This window comes from Ammospiza caudacuta, chromosome 6 (genome assembly GCF_027887145.1).
Source record: "Ammospiza caudacuta isolate bAmmCau1 chromosome 6, bAmmCau1.pri, whole genome shotgun sequence".
NCBI classification, from domain to species: Eukaryota; Metazoa; Chordata; class Aves; order Passeriformes; family Passerellidae; genus Ammospiza; species Ammospiza caudacuta.
In genome coordinates, this window is record NC_080598.1 from 14,376,875 (window position 1) to 14,391,432 (window position 14,558).

Consider the following 14,558-nt stretch of genomic DNA (forward strand, 5'->3'; position numbering starts at 1 on the left):
CATACCAGAAAACTATATGTGCAGATGGCAGCATTTTAAAGTCAATTACATACACAACTTCCCCCTCAACCTACGGGGTTTTCAACCCTCCTGAAATCCTATAACTTCCTAATTCTGTTCTGGTTTTGCCCTGTCCCTGGCTGCTGTGGGACTGCTCTTGGTGCAGGAAGAGTCAGGGTGTCCTGTCAGCTCAGTCAGGCTCTGCCTTGCTGCTCTCCAGGCTGCCACCTCTGCTTTTTCTGTCCTTATTTTTGGTTTTGAAGGGGAGTAATCAGATTTTAACTCCTCATCAGAAACCCTCTTTTCCAGTGGTATTCGAGCCTCTTATTTTTGGTTTTGGTGATCCACTTAAACTTCTGGCTGTGCTTCTGTCCTCACTTTTTTCTCCCTGTCCAGGAATGCAGCTTTTCTCTGTGGCTTTGCTCTGTTAGAAGGGGAAGGAAAAGTCTTGCTGCTGTGGTTGTTCTTCCTTCTGCTTTCTCTCTTCTAGTAAAATGCTCACTCATTTCCAACTAAAATTTGCTACTGTCAAACTATCATTTAAATCAGAAATTAAGTGTTTCTGCTTTTTTAAGCTTTATGCTTGCAGGACTGAAGGTGAATTATAGTGGATTATATCTTTTAGGGTGGGAACACTCTTGCAGCATTAATTTCCAGAAACAATCAGCTGTGAAATGGGTTACTGACCTGCACCCAGGCCTGCTGCTGCAGTGCTGGGCAGAGCATCTCTGCTACAGCTCAGGGACTTGTTTGGGTTTGCTGGGGAGATTTTTAAATACCTGCTGTGCGGCAGGCAGAGCTTGCTGCCTTCCTACATTCCCCACCTTTGCTGCCATACAGAGTGAAGATTTACACACAGAAATGCCCCCAGCCCATGGGAGTCTGGTGAGAGGGAGCTGCTTGGCATCACTCACTGCCTGAGTGCCATGTGGGTTTGCTCACAGCAAAGTGAGGGTGTTTTGCAATTGCAGAGCTGTTTGGGATGTGATACTCAAGTGCACTCCTTTCCCTCCCATTTCCTGCCGCCCTCCAGGGAGTGTTCTTGTGCTGGAAAGGTAACTGAAGCTGTGATTGTGCTTCAGTGTGCAGAGCAGGGGCACAGGAGTAGCAGAAGTGCCCTCTTCAGTACCCACATGTCACAAGTATGTTCATACTCAACACACACCTGAGGATGGTAGAGAGCAAAGTAATTCAGTTAGTAGTACTGCGCATTTTTCTGATTTAAATGGATTTGAAACCTTTTTATTCCCTGGGAGATTTTTTATTGTATTAATAGAAATGTTTTTATTGTATTAATAGAAATGTACTTTTAACTGCCTTCAAAGCCATAACTCTTTAACTACGTCAGTGTAAATGCAAGGGAGACACTGTCATGCTCTACATTCAAGGGGACATATCACTGTGGCCAAATTATATTTCAGATCTCTGTTTGACTTTAAATTTCTGTATACAAAATAAATAATTTTTGCAGTATAAATCACTTGTCTGTATGTTGACAGCTTGTTCATTCTATATAAATTAAATTTTAAAAAATTCTTTCTACAGAAATTGTTTTCTTTGGGAGCTGGAGACCGACAGCTGATACAGACTCCTCTACATGACAGCCTTCCTGTCACAGGCACCAGTGTGGCTCTTCTCTTTCAGCAACTGGGTATGTCTAGGCCTGCTTTGAAAAAACCCTATTTTTCTAAATTATAAAATGAGGTATTTTCTGTTCTAATTCAATTCTAATCATGTGCCAAGAAAGCTGCATGGTAAATATTAATTTCTTTCGAATGAAAGAATGACTGACTGGCTTTAAACCCCTAATCAGACATTCAGAGAACCTTTTTGTGCAGCCTGCCTGTGGTAAGTTATCTCCAGTATTAGAGAATCATGGAATTGTTTGGGTTGGAAGGAACCTTTAAAGGTCATCTAGTCCAATCCCACCATGTAGTATCTGTAAGTTACAGGGGGCAGAAGTGAGCGTGGCCCCTGCATAATCACAAAAACATTCCTGTAAAAAGATTCCCTGCTCCACTCCCCTTGGATACTGTACAAACTCCAGAGAACACCAGGGAGGTTTGTAAAAAAGCTGGTGAGACCAAAAAGTTCCTATAGTGCTGTTGTTGTCTGTTACTGCCAGTCTTTCAAGAAGATGCTCTAACACAACCCTCTCCAAATGTTTTCTTGCTCATGACAATTCCAATGCTGCATCTCTGTTATCTGGGTACCTCAGTCCTGGTCTTGTCTGTCATTAAATCCTGACACTTTTAGTCTTCATTCCATTGGTTTGTGAAGGGACTTTGAATCATGAAGGTGTAGCAGCACTGGATAAAGGCACAATTAATAATCTTTTCTGATCCTGTGAACCTCAGTTTTACTCTCAAGCAACCAAATGGCCTCAGGATGTGTTGTCATCCATTCTTCTCTCAAACAGGCAGTAAGAATGGATGGAAACCACAAAAACATTGGTGAGCAACACTAAGCTTATGCCACAGAAAGCAGTATCAGATCTGATGAGCTCAATGCCATCTCTTACTAGGATGATTTAATTGTATCCTTCCAAAAAGAATATCATTCCAAAAGGAAGATTTTCATTTTTTAAATAGTAGTTTAAACAAAAGCAAAATTGTGGCTAAAATGGTATATAGGTGCTACTTAACTGCTCACTGAGGTTTTACTTATTATGTCAAGATTCATTAGGATTGCTCTGATCAGATTGCAGGCAATGTTTTGAATGTGGACAGACCTAACTAATTTTTCCCCTAACTTTGCTCCTTTTTTGAAGACATAAAATGTGGTGTGAGGTACCATAAGTGCAGCAGGTTACACCATGTGGTGTGGTATGTTCTTCTTTAAGTATATTGTATGTGATAACTGATTTGAGGCAGCTTTTTAATCAGTTCTACTGAAAGTTGCTATAAATGCACAGTTCAGAAGATGTCAAAGAAATTGAGGCTTTCAGTTAGTTCTTAGGTGGTTATCCTGTCTTCTGGCACTTGGCTTTTGAGTGGCAAATTGGGATTGGAGTGTTTTGTCACAGGATCAGGCTGAGGAAGCCAATGAGGACAAATCTGAAAAGTCATTGTATGCATGAGATTTATAGAGGAAGCCATGAAGGTGGAGTGGGAATGTAAATATATGGAAGAGAAAACTAAAGCCAATCTTTTTTTCTTGTCTTACTGAGAGCATATTTTGCAGGGCAAGTTTTTAAAATTCCTCTTGTCGTGTATAGAAAGGAATAATAAAGGAATAACATATGAGAATTTAGCATTCTTTCCAACACATACGGTTTAATTTAATGTTGTTAACCACATGTTATTAGAGGGTTAATGTATACAGATGGATGTCATGTAAATTCCTAAACCCACTGTAGCAGAGTAGTGAAGAGTTTGGAGTTTAACTAGGACTAGATTGTTGTGCTAACAATCAAAAATCCTTTACCTTTATATTTTGAATTTGTGTCATTTCATATTAGCTCCCATATACTTTTCAATAGCTATACCCCCAATTTACTCTTTGTCTACCATCTCATCCTTCTTTTCCCATAGTCCATTAGCCTTTTTGCTGTCTGTGGTTTCGCTGCTCTTCTGCCTTATTTTGTCCTCCTGACTTCCAGTAAATGTTTGGAGGTTTTGTCTTTCTGGCTTTTTGGTGCCTTGTAAGAAGTATGAGTCAGTAAGCCCGTGTTCACCAGATGTCCTTTCCAGGGCACATGAGGATATGAAGATCAGCAGAAGGAGGGGGAGAGAAAGGGAGATAAGGAAGGAAAACTCAGTGCTCGGTTTTCTAGTTACTGATGCTTCAACTGGCCTGAAGAAGGGAGAGACTGAGGAAAGTGCATGGTTATAAAACTTGGCAAATCTTGTCACGAGAAGTTTATAGGCTCACATCCTGTTTCCCTGAAGGGGATCATGTAAGCTCCTGGACAAAAAGAAAAGTTGTCTCCCTTAATTTCTGTTGCAACTTTGTCTTTTTCAAGACTATAAGAGCAATCAGGAATAGTTTGTCTAATGGCCTTGTGTGGACCCTCTTGTTGTGTCTCTCTATTTTTTGGTGTGGCAAGAGTGGAAGAGCTGCCTGGGAATGGGCCTGGTATTAGTTAAGGAATGTGCAAATAAGTTGGCAGGTAGATTTTTTTAAAGCAAGTACTTGAACTCTTTGTAAAAGGCTGATTTCCCCCCCTCCTAATATTGACCACTGATTTTTTTTTTTTTTTTTGTTTCTTTATGTTTTGGGGGGGTTGTTTGGGTTTTCTTCCCATATGTGCCTCAGTTGCCAGTTGATGTATTTAAGTATCTGGGGATACAGCACAATGGTAAAATTGTCTTGTGTCTCAAAGGACACAGATTAGAAAATGTTTGTGTTTTCATAGTGAACCTCACTTTTCCAGAACAGCCCAAAATTCCATTCCCATGTAGGTGATGGGCTGTCATCATGTTCTTAGTGCCAAGGCTGGTTAATTCCAAGTTTCTGTCTGGATTTACTAAAAAAAGAGTTGTTAATACAGCTACACGTGCCTGTTTGCAATGGTTGCTAACACGAAAAGGAGGACCAGGAAATATGAACTAACTGTTTTATAAATAAATTCTTATTTATTCTCACCTTTCATGTAGTCTTATGAAGAGTTAAAGGCAGTGAATCCAGAGGAGTGTGGTAGAAGCCACTGGCTCATCCCTTTGAGAAAATTTATTTTCCTAAGATAAGGCCTAATTCTTTCTGCTGGAGATCACAGCTGAACTTGTCAGAAGTTTTTGTGCTTTTTGGAACAATATTCACACTTGCTTTGTTTCCCTTGCTTGGTTGGAACAGGAGCTTAATGTGTATTTGTCTCTACAACCTGGGTTAAAGCTTTCTAGTATTTTTTTTTGTTCAGTACTTCAGTAGCAGCTGTTGTCCCCTCCAGTCTGGTGTTCAGGACACAAATATTGACGAGAGCATTTGTCCAATAACGACACATTCAGTGATTTCTCTGCTGGCACAGGCACTTCATCCTATCTCAGTGATTAATAGAAAATTGAAGAGTAGCTAGAAAAATATTTGTGAACTGCATAAATCACCTTTTTAAAAATAGCTCTTTCTCGGAGAAAGGTGGGCAGCAAGACAACATGTATCACTATGAATAGATACAAAAGTAATTTCAACATTTATTTTGAGAAATATTGTGCAATAGTAGCCTCATCATGCTTTTTCTGCTTGGCAGGATAACACCATGTCAGCAGATGACCCTCCCTGCATTACCAAGTGCACAGCATATCTGGAAACAGACCTTATTTGTGCTTAGGCGTTAAACTGCAGTTGGGAAAAATATCCCCAAAGGTTTTAAGCTTAGTAATAAGGAACAGAAGTCTTTGACATTTTAAATCATACCTTCTTTTTTTTGGTTTTTTTTTTTGTTTTTTTTTTTAAAGCGTAATATATAGGAATAGTGTGACAAAAACCAGGCCTGTAGCTGGATCACTAGAAATTATTTAATCAATAAAGGATTAGGTAGAAAAACAGGAATCATAAAGTTACTTTTAAAAATAATGTGTGGCAGCAAGAAGACTTTCAGTGCTCTTCTATTTCTTGTTGTCTGTTGGTAAGATGGTAGGTATCTATAGAAGCTTCAAAATGCAGTAGCTTTCTTCAGGCTCAAAGGAGATTTAGGTTATATTGAGGTTATATTTCTCTCCTGTCTCACTGCATTAACTGTACATTCCTAAGTTTCTGCCTTAAGCTCTTTTCTCCAGACTCCAACCCTACTTGCCTTCTCCATGTGGGTATTCAGCAGGGATGTGTTCAATCCTTTGAGTCTAAGATATACACCTCCATCTTCCCCAAGAGACAGCTTTTTACCCAAAAGAAGCCAGGACAAAAAAATTAGTGACCTAAGGAGCAAAACAAAAGCCTATGGTTTAGCCAGCATATTTCATTTTTGCACATTTCAAGGCCTGGTAGCATGAATCACACTGCTAAGCTGAGAAGAAATTACAAACATTTATTTTCCTGAAGAATTTCTCTCTCCTTTCCAAGTAATTAATCAAAGACAAAAGAGTTTTCCTTCCTTTCCTTCTTGTTTAGACTCATATCAGGTCTTCTTTCCTATGTCCTTATTTCCCCTGTACTGCTTTGTTTGCTTGTGCTTGTTTTCCTCCTATCTTAAATTCACCACTCAAGTATTTTCTGTAAAATATTATAGACTTTGTGTTAAAAAGAAAGTAATTTTTTAAGTGGTGAAAATGACACATTGAAGTAAATTCTGCTTTGAATCTTCTGGATGAAGACACAAGGTAAGGGTGCTTTGGAATCCAGGGCTGTGTAGAATAGATTAAAACATGGAATGACACAAACATGAATGGTCATGGTAGGTGGAGCCAGGTTGGTTGCTTGGCAAGTTTGTCTTTGATTTGTCCAAACTGTGATGAAACTGGAAGTGTTAAACACCATTATCCTTCAGCCTTTTTATGTGTCTTAAAGTATTTTTAACTAGAAATTGAGTGTGTGCCATTAGACAGTATATGGAGCCTCTGAAAAAGGGTACTCAAAAATAATATAGTATGGTTGAAGACTGCAGTGTCATGAAATATCTGTAATTCCAGATCTCAAAAGTGATTGATTGATTAAACTTCTAAAGATTATTACAGTTGCACAAAATATAAATACTAGGGCAGATGTTTGTGGTGATGGGGGAGTTGCTAAGCAGAGAAGTACTTCAGTACAAGCACTTTAAATGCTCCACTCCAGCACTGATGTATTTTCTTAATGTGACTGTTCAATTCCAAATTTCAACACTGTGACTTGGGACTCAGAAGTTCAGAGTGTTCTCTGTCCTTTTGCCCTGCTTGCATGTTCTTGCCCTTCTTTTGCATCAGAGCAGATACTTCTCTGATATCACAGAGAGCTGCTTAAAATTAAATAATTAAACAACAAGAAGCAAGCAGAAAGAAGTGAATTATTATCCATGTGTCCATGGAGTGACACTGACACAGATGACTTTTGTTGGTTTAAACAGTCATGGAGCCAAACCCTGTTACTGTTACATGGTGATAAATCCAGTCAAAACATAATGATGGGATTGTATATTAGCTGTCATACCTGTTTAGAATTTTTTGGAGTTGTGTATTCAAGTGTACAGAAGTAAAGGAAATGCTGTGTTTTCTAATTTTTCAAATTTGCTAAAAGTTAATGAAGAATGGTGGAGATGTATGTGGATTTTTTTTTAAATATAATGAATATACTGTAATTATTTTATGTTCAAAAATTTGTTTGGACAAAATCTTAATTGCAGCAGCATTATTTTAATTATTTTTTAAATGACATGTGCTGCTCCAGCTCTGTTTAGAAGTAGATATTTGTATGTGCCAAGGGATTTGAAGCTGACACGCTGCACTTTACAGCTTTGGCTAACTCATGAAAACCACATTTTTAGGATGGTTCTGTAGTTGTGCCAGTATCACACAGCAGATGTTCTGCTCAGAAGAAATCTGTGCACAGGCTGGAGCTGAGCAGGCTCTGTCCTTGGTTCTTACAGGTCCTGTTTCCTTTGGAAGCTGCTGTGGCACTGGGCAGCCCCAGGCCCTCCTGGCTGGGAGGGCACCACAGCTTCTGGTGTGATTCATTCTGGGGAAGAGAACAAGATTTTAAAATTGTATTATTTTCTTCATCTTAAAATGTGAACACTGATCAGTTTCTGCATTCTGCACTAAAAATGCCTCCATCTGTTAACTGTCTTTCCAATGTTTTATTGCTTCCCAAGCCCATGCCTCAGAAATTATGATGTGAGCTACGGGGGCTATAAACAGTGAAAGTGTCCAGCCTATAGAGTAACATAAACAGTGTCACCTTACTGTGATAATTAGAAAATAACCTATCAAATCAAAAGGAGAAAAACTGAATTGTGGTGTGCCTCAAATGAGTTTATTTTTGTGGTAGCTAATTTTTAAGCTCACAGTATTTGCAGGACATGCAATGCTTTACATTTTTATTTTGAATGACAGTAAAAGTAGCCCTACTGCTTAAAAAGTGTAACTTCCTTTAGAAAACATAAATACCCAAATAAGGTAGAGTCTGAAATTAATATTTAAATTGTTGGTCATGTTACAGCTCATACTGGATTCTAGGGACTGCTGTTTGAGCAGTGTTAGGGTTTTCTGCTGTACTCTATCTTTGTAGTTTACTCTGTAACATAGCCCATAAGTATTTGCCATTTGCTGATTTTTACATCAGTATTGTTCAGGGAGAAGTCACAAGTTAGAGAAACAGGTGAGCACCAAGAACAGGCTCATACAAAAAGATCATGAGTTATTTAAGGTTGGAAGTTAAAAGATAATTTCTAACTGTAGGACAAGAAACATCCTGAAACACCTCCTGTTGGGAATAGTAATGCAAAGCATTATCAGTGTATTTAAGATGAAGCTTGATCAGTTTGGGGTTGTCTGATATAGCCATGATAGGAAAAGGCTGGAATCTTTCACTGTTTATAGGCCCTTCAGTCCCATATATTCTAAATCCAGGATATATTAAAATACCCAGAATTTTTGCTTTTGGCTTCGTTTGTTGACACTTTGAGTAATGTTTTCTGTAATAAAATAACTTCTCATTATTTTAATTCTGGTTTAGGGGAGATAAAATGTTCATCCTCTCATGTAATGTATTTTATGCCAACAGATGACAATACCAAATTACTGTATAAATGGGAAAAGACATTCCTGATGAATATATATGTGTATTTGTATGGCTGGGAGACATTATGAAAGGGTCACTGCACAGTCAGCACGTGAGCTGGCTTATACTTGTTGACTAAGAAAATCCTGGTGTCTTTGACATACAGCAAGAATATTTTAATATTTCATTATGTAGGGCAGCAAAGCAATGAGAGATGTAATATGCAGAGCATGTGAAGAGTCCAAGTGCAGGCATTTTCATACATCAATACCTATAACAGGGAAATGCACTAAGGGTCGATGTGGTGCCCTTTCCACATCTTATCTTTATGAGATTTCAGTGATATGAACCAGAACTTTTTTTACTGTCAGGTTGTTTACAAACTTCTCACCCAACTCAGTCAATTTCTTTCCTTTCCATGAAACATCACGTATCCTGTGATGAGAGCATATATAACTTTTGTTGGTTTTTAGCAGCATGTGTAAAATGGTACAAATATGTTAAATGTTTAACACACTAAAGCATGTTAAATGAGGACTGTTCTATTTAAGTGTATACACTTCTAATCAGTGTTTGATCTTAATAAATTGTAGACTCTCCAGCCTATGGGACCTGGCATCACATGAGTGGATGCTGTTGGCTTATGTTCCAGTTTCAGTTTAAATCCCACTGGCTGGTGAGCTGCAATTAGCTCCATAACCCAGCCAGAGAGAATTTACCATTCAGGCTTTCCAAGTAGATTTCTGTAGTCCATCAAAGAACAAATAGATTATGAAGGGATTTGATGTGGCATTTACTGCTAATGGGGCCTTACTACTGCAAGAGCAGAACAAAAGGAAAGTGTTCTTTTAGATGCTGTTGGAAATAAAGGGACATTGTCATAGTGAGTTTTGTACAGGGACTCTTCTGCCTTTCCCAGTAAAGGCACTTTGTGGACAGTCACTGAGGCTTCATTTCCCCAGCAGCCAAGCAGATGATCCTGTCTGGAATGTCCATTTCCAGTTGCACAGTGCTGCCCCATCTCCTTTGCTGAAGTGGTGCTTGACTCAGCCATGCCGAGCAGTTTTAGCTCACCAGGTTAACAGAAAATATTTGGAGGGTGGAAGGAGGGAGGATCCCATCTGTTTTGTGTCAGCAGTCTCAGGTTTGGTTTGATGCTGTGGTTAAATCCTGATGGCCAAGGGCTGCAGTGGGAGCAGACCCATCCCTCTGCTGGCCTGAGCTCACTCACTGCTCTGAGCTGTGCTGCAGGTGCAAGGGAAGCAGCAGCAGCAGCATCCCTGCCAGGGAGAGCCAGAGATTCCAGGCAGGTAATGCCAGACCATTCCTTCAGTGCATCCTGCTCTGGTTCTGCTTGTTTGACACCCTGGGGGCTTGGTCAGCCCCCCCTGAGATGCTGCTGCTGTGCTGGCAGGAGTCTGAAATGAGTTGGAGGCACTGGAGTTCTTATATCAAATATTTCTTGCAGTGTTCCATGTTTTTCAGCCCAGCCAAGCACATAAGATGCTCACTTATATCCACTCTGAACTTTTATTACTCTTTTACTGAGACAAATCATGCAGTAGTTTATTTTAAGCAAATTATTAATCTAAGAAAGAAAAGTTATCTGGCATAAGTTAATCAGCTTAAAGCTGTGTATTTGATAAAGTGCTGTAGTTAATGAGCTTTTTTTAAAAGAAAACATTTCAAATAAGAGAAAAAAAATTACAGAACAGCTCTATAACAATTCAATGAAATTTATTTAAAATATTAGGTGAAAATTTGTTTTGAGGTATTTGAGAAGAGAGTTATTTTCTATTCACAGCAGGACTTCAGAAAGCGCATCTCCAAAGAGTGCAAACAAATAATTGTTTTTCAGAGATGAGCAAAATGTAAGTTCCAAAAAGCAAATGTCTAATAAATAGACAAAATTTAAAAATACACAAATAAAGCTTGTCTCTGCTTATAGAAAATACTGAAAGGGATCCTCCTGGGAACAGATGGCTTTTCTTTCTATTTTTGCTGGTATGAGTGCAGGCAGAACTTTTCTCACTATTCCAAAGCAGGCTTGGTAGTTGTCATACCATCAGAACTTGCAAAACTGCATTTTCCAAACTTTGGTGTTAATACTTATGGTGAGAGGAAAAGAAAAACATTTCTATAGACCTTTACTTCCATACATTTGGTATTGTAAATTCACATTTAAAGTTCTGCTCTTTAGTTGCATTTTGGGCTGAAGTATCTCTGTCTCAGGAGGCCAGGAAAATCTCAGAGAATTTGATATAGAATTTTTAAAATTTCATAAATGATTTGAAGCATGATCTTTAAAGAAAATAAAGAGATTTTTAAAATTTTTTGTGGTCACACCATTTCACAGTTTCTTCAGTTGAATATTTGTTCTTTATGCTCTCTCAATATCAACCAACAGTGGCTGAAGATTGCTCTCACAGAATATCCTGATCAGCCACATCTGTTCTTGTTGGCTTTGCATTTATTTGGTTATGTTCACATAATGCTTCTGTAGTAAAGTTCCTTGAGAATGGCTTTGTAGTCCTCAGACAGGAAACAGGTATGTTTGCAGTTCCTTCTGTATCCTTGACCATTTTTCCTGTGTACACTTCAAGACAGACAATACTCTTCTCATTCTTAGATACTTACTTTCTAAGGATCCTACTGGTATTGCCCTCACTCTGAATTGCTTTGTTGAAGAACACTTTTTCTGCTTTAAGTGAATCCAGACAAATTATACAATCTTAGAGACAAATCAGGTTTCTTAAGAAGTTTTAATGCTCCTTTTGAATTTTAAAATGTCTGTTGGTGGCTGAACAGAATCCTCCTTTACTTTCTACCATGTATGAATCAATTTGGAGGTATGGTAAACTGCTCTGGTTTTGATTACTTAAATACATCAGCAGCTGCAAATAATTTCTCAAATCTCAATTTTAGATTTGCTCTCAGGATACAAAGAGATAATTTTGGCTAATCAAACTGTTATCAATAATTTTTGTAATGTGTGCTTATTTTTATGACGTATCTTTTGATGTAAATGGGAAAAAAAGTTTCACAAAACATTTGGTTCAAACAATAAAATCATCATTCTTGAAAGGGCAATTCTAAAGAATGAATGAAAGAAGTTCACCTTTAAAAATTTCTAGAAATGTGGGACTCTTTCAGTAGCACTCTTCCACCTCTACTCATGGAAATTGGGCAGCATTTCAATTCATTAGTGTATATACTTTATCTCAGTCCACTCAAAATTCTTTTACAGAATTTCATTGAGTTTCTGCTAGTGTGAACCTGTGAGGGTTACACAGAAATTCTATATCCTGATATCAGTAATTATCCAAGTAATTAGCAATTAGTACACAGATTACCAGTAATTATACAGGATTACTGTTTACCTTTCTTTATGATTTTGGGATAATAGATATTTATGGGATTAATATCCAAAACAAATAGCATCCTATTTTAATTGCCATCCTAGATAACTAAATAACTAAGCAGAAGATGAGATGGGAAATCAGACAAGAAATGAAACCATATTTCAGCAGAATATACTATTACTCAAATCTTAACACCTGTGTGCATAACACACTGTAGGACAACAGAACCTTCTGGTTTAATTTGATATTTAACAGTTCAATATTTAGAAATACTGCTTGCTGCCCTCCCTCTAGGAAAAAAATTTTAGTCTCATATCTGATTTCTGTGAAGATTCTTCCCCTTAAATAAATCTATTTTTTGTAGCGTCATTCAAATATAACCTGTTTATATGGTCCAGACATACAATCAGTAGCAAACTTTTAACAGGTAATGCAGGTTATGTTTGTAAATTTGTGTAATTCAGCTTACCACCTTCACATAGAATTGGCATTTACCTCCCTGCTACATGAATACTTTCTGTATGTGAAAGGGTTATTTGTCTGGTTTACCTTCCTATGTCTTTTCTGCTTTGTCAAGAAAATTCACTTAACACAGTCATATTCATCTTGAGCTTATCAATCTCCCTTTGGGTATGTAAAGCTTTAAAATACATATAAGAAATGGTATTGCTCTTATCTTTTTCAGGAATGAAAACCTTATCTAAATCTTCTACTAAAAATTGTATTTAGCTTTATCATTGTCTCTGGAAAATAAAAAATTAGTGATTATTTCACTCAGTGTATTGGCACAGTTGTATTTGGAGGCTCAAGAAAGCCAGAGGTTTCTGCTGCTTCTTTGAGTAGGTCTGCAGAGGGATTTAAGGAAATTGGCAATAATGGGGTGATATCAACATGCAAATGACAGACAGACTGACTGTTCTCTGAGCAGATCATATGCTGTGCTTAATCCCTGTTTCTTTGTGCCTGTGTGATTTAGGGTTTGGAGAACAAATATCTGCTTGGCTCGGTGTAGACAGCACAGAGTGGATACTGTTGAACTTTGGGGGAGTGATAGCTGGAGGAATATTTATCCAACAGCTGAAGACATATTTTTTATATATATCTCCTCATTTTCACAGTCTTTTTGATAGCTTTTAATGATCAGTTGGCTTTTGTGGTGTTTGTACCAGAATCTCTTTATATGGTCCCTCTGTTTCCTCTTCCCACCCTCCCCAGCTGCTGGTTTGTAGGGAAGCCTTGATTCCACCCTTCTTACAAAGAACATGCAGAATTCATGGTTCAGTTTCTGAATTGCCTTCAGTTCAGTTCTCAAATCAGAAATGCATCTCTAAAAATGGAGGTTGGATTCAGTAGTGCATGTCAGAGCCATGTTTCCTTCTGTGGGCTCAGAATTGGGGATGTATTCATGAAATGCTGGATTCTTGGAGTGAGTCTCAGCTGAAGGCTCCATGCTCTAGGGATTGCTTCTCTTCCTCCTGAGTCAGACAAAGCCCAAATAAGTTAATCCCTTGGGGTTCTCATCTGACTCATGTCCTCTGTTTCCCAGCCAAAAGCAGGATAAATTCCCCCTCCCAAAGCTCTCTGCTGGCACAGGCAGACTGCTCCCCACTTGTGAGCAGGCTTGGCTGGGGTTCAGCCATGAGTGTGCGCTCCTGCTCTAACAGCAGACCTGCATGCTTTCCTAAATGCAGATTGATCCTCAGATGAGTGACATAGCAATTTGGGTTTCACTCTGTGTAGTTGATTGGAGATACTGTTTGATTTTTGGGTGGACAAATCAATGGAATTTGGCACAGATTACCTGTTTGAGTGTTGAGTACAGTTGTTGCCTCTTATTTACTAGTTAAGCTTGTATTTTGGTGATTAGCAGAGTTATGCAGCCACATCTAAAAATAAATATGAAAAGAGTTTTGTTTTTCTCTACTCTTTTCCTAGTTATCTTTAGAGCTTGACACTGCCTGGCACAGAACTTGTACTATGCAGTCTCCAGTGGCCTTTCAGAAAGGCTTTTCAGGCTTTGTTGACCCATTTCCTGGATTAGTCTGGCTAAGTTATGGATTATTTTGTCTATTAAGCTTTTTCTTGTGTCCAGTAATTCAAGAATGGCATATTGGCATAATAATGTATTCAATTAGTTGAGTTTCTGAATCCATGTTTATAACTCTTTACAAAAGTCTCAAGAAGTAAGTGGTAATAATTTGATTTCATGCAATGTAGAAGACAGTAGCCTGTCAAGTAGACTTTGTGTTTGGTGGGTTTTTTTTAATCATGCTTAAATAAGTACTTAAATTCTAGAACAACAGGAAGCAGGCAGAATGATACATTTGTTGATGTAGGATGTCAGATAATTTAGTACAAATTACAGATTCTTTAAATACTTGAAAACAGTGAAGGTCAGGAAGCCTCCATTCAAAATTTTCCAGCGTATGTATAATATTTTACAGGATGTCTGTCTGTGGGCTGCAAAGGAGCAATCTGTAAAAATCAACTTGTTTGTTGTTTTTCATGTTGTCTATTTATGCCCTGACAAATGAGCATCGGATGTAGTGTGGAGTCTGCAGAGCAGCA

The 14,558-nt window shown here is 38.2% G+C and overlaps 1 protein-coding gene across 1 annotated transcript in view; it reads left to right on the forward strand.

The window, feature by feature from the left end:
• The window catches only part of SBF2 (SET binding factor 2), a 230,828-nt gene that overhangs the window by 114,106 nt on the left and 102,164 nt on the right, over window positions 1–14,558 (forward strand). The window contains exon 6 of the mRNA XM_058806404.1: window positions 1,546–1,651. Within this exon, the coding sequence (XP_058662387.1) occupies window positions 1,546–1,651 (106 nt within the window). The remainder of the gene's footprint in view (window positions 1–1,545; window positions 1,652–14,558) is intronic.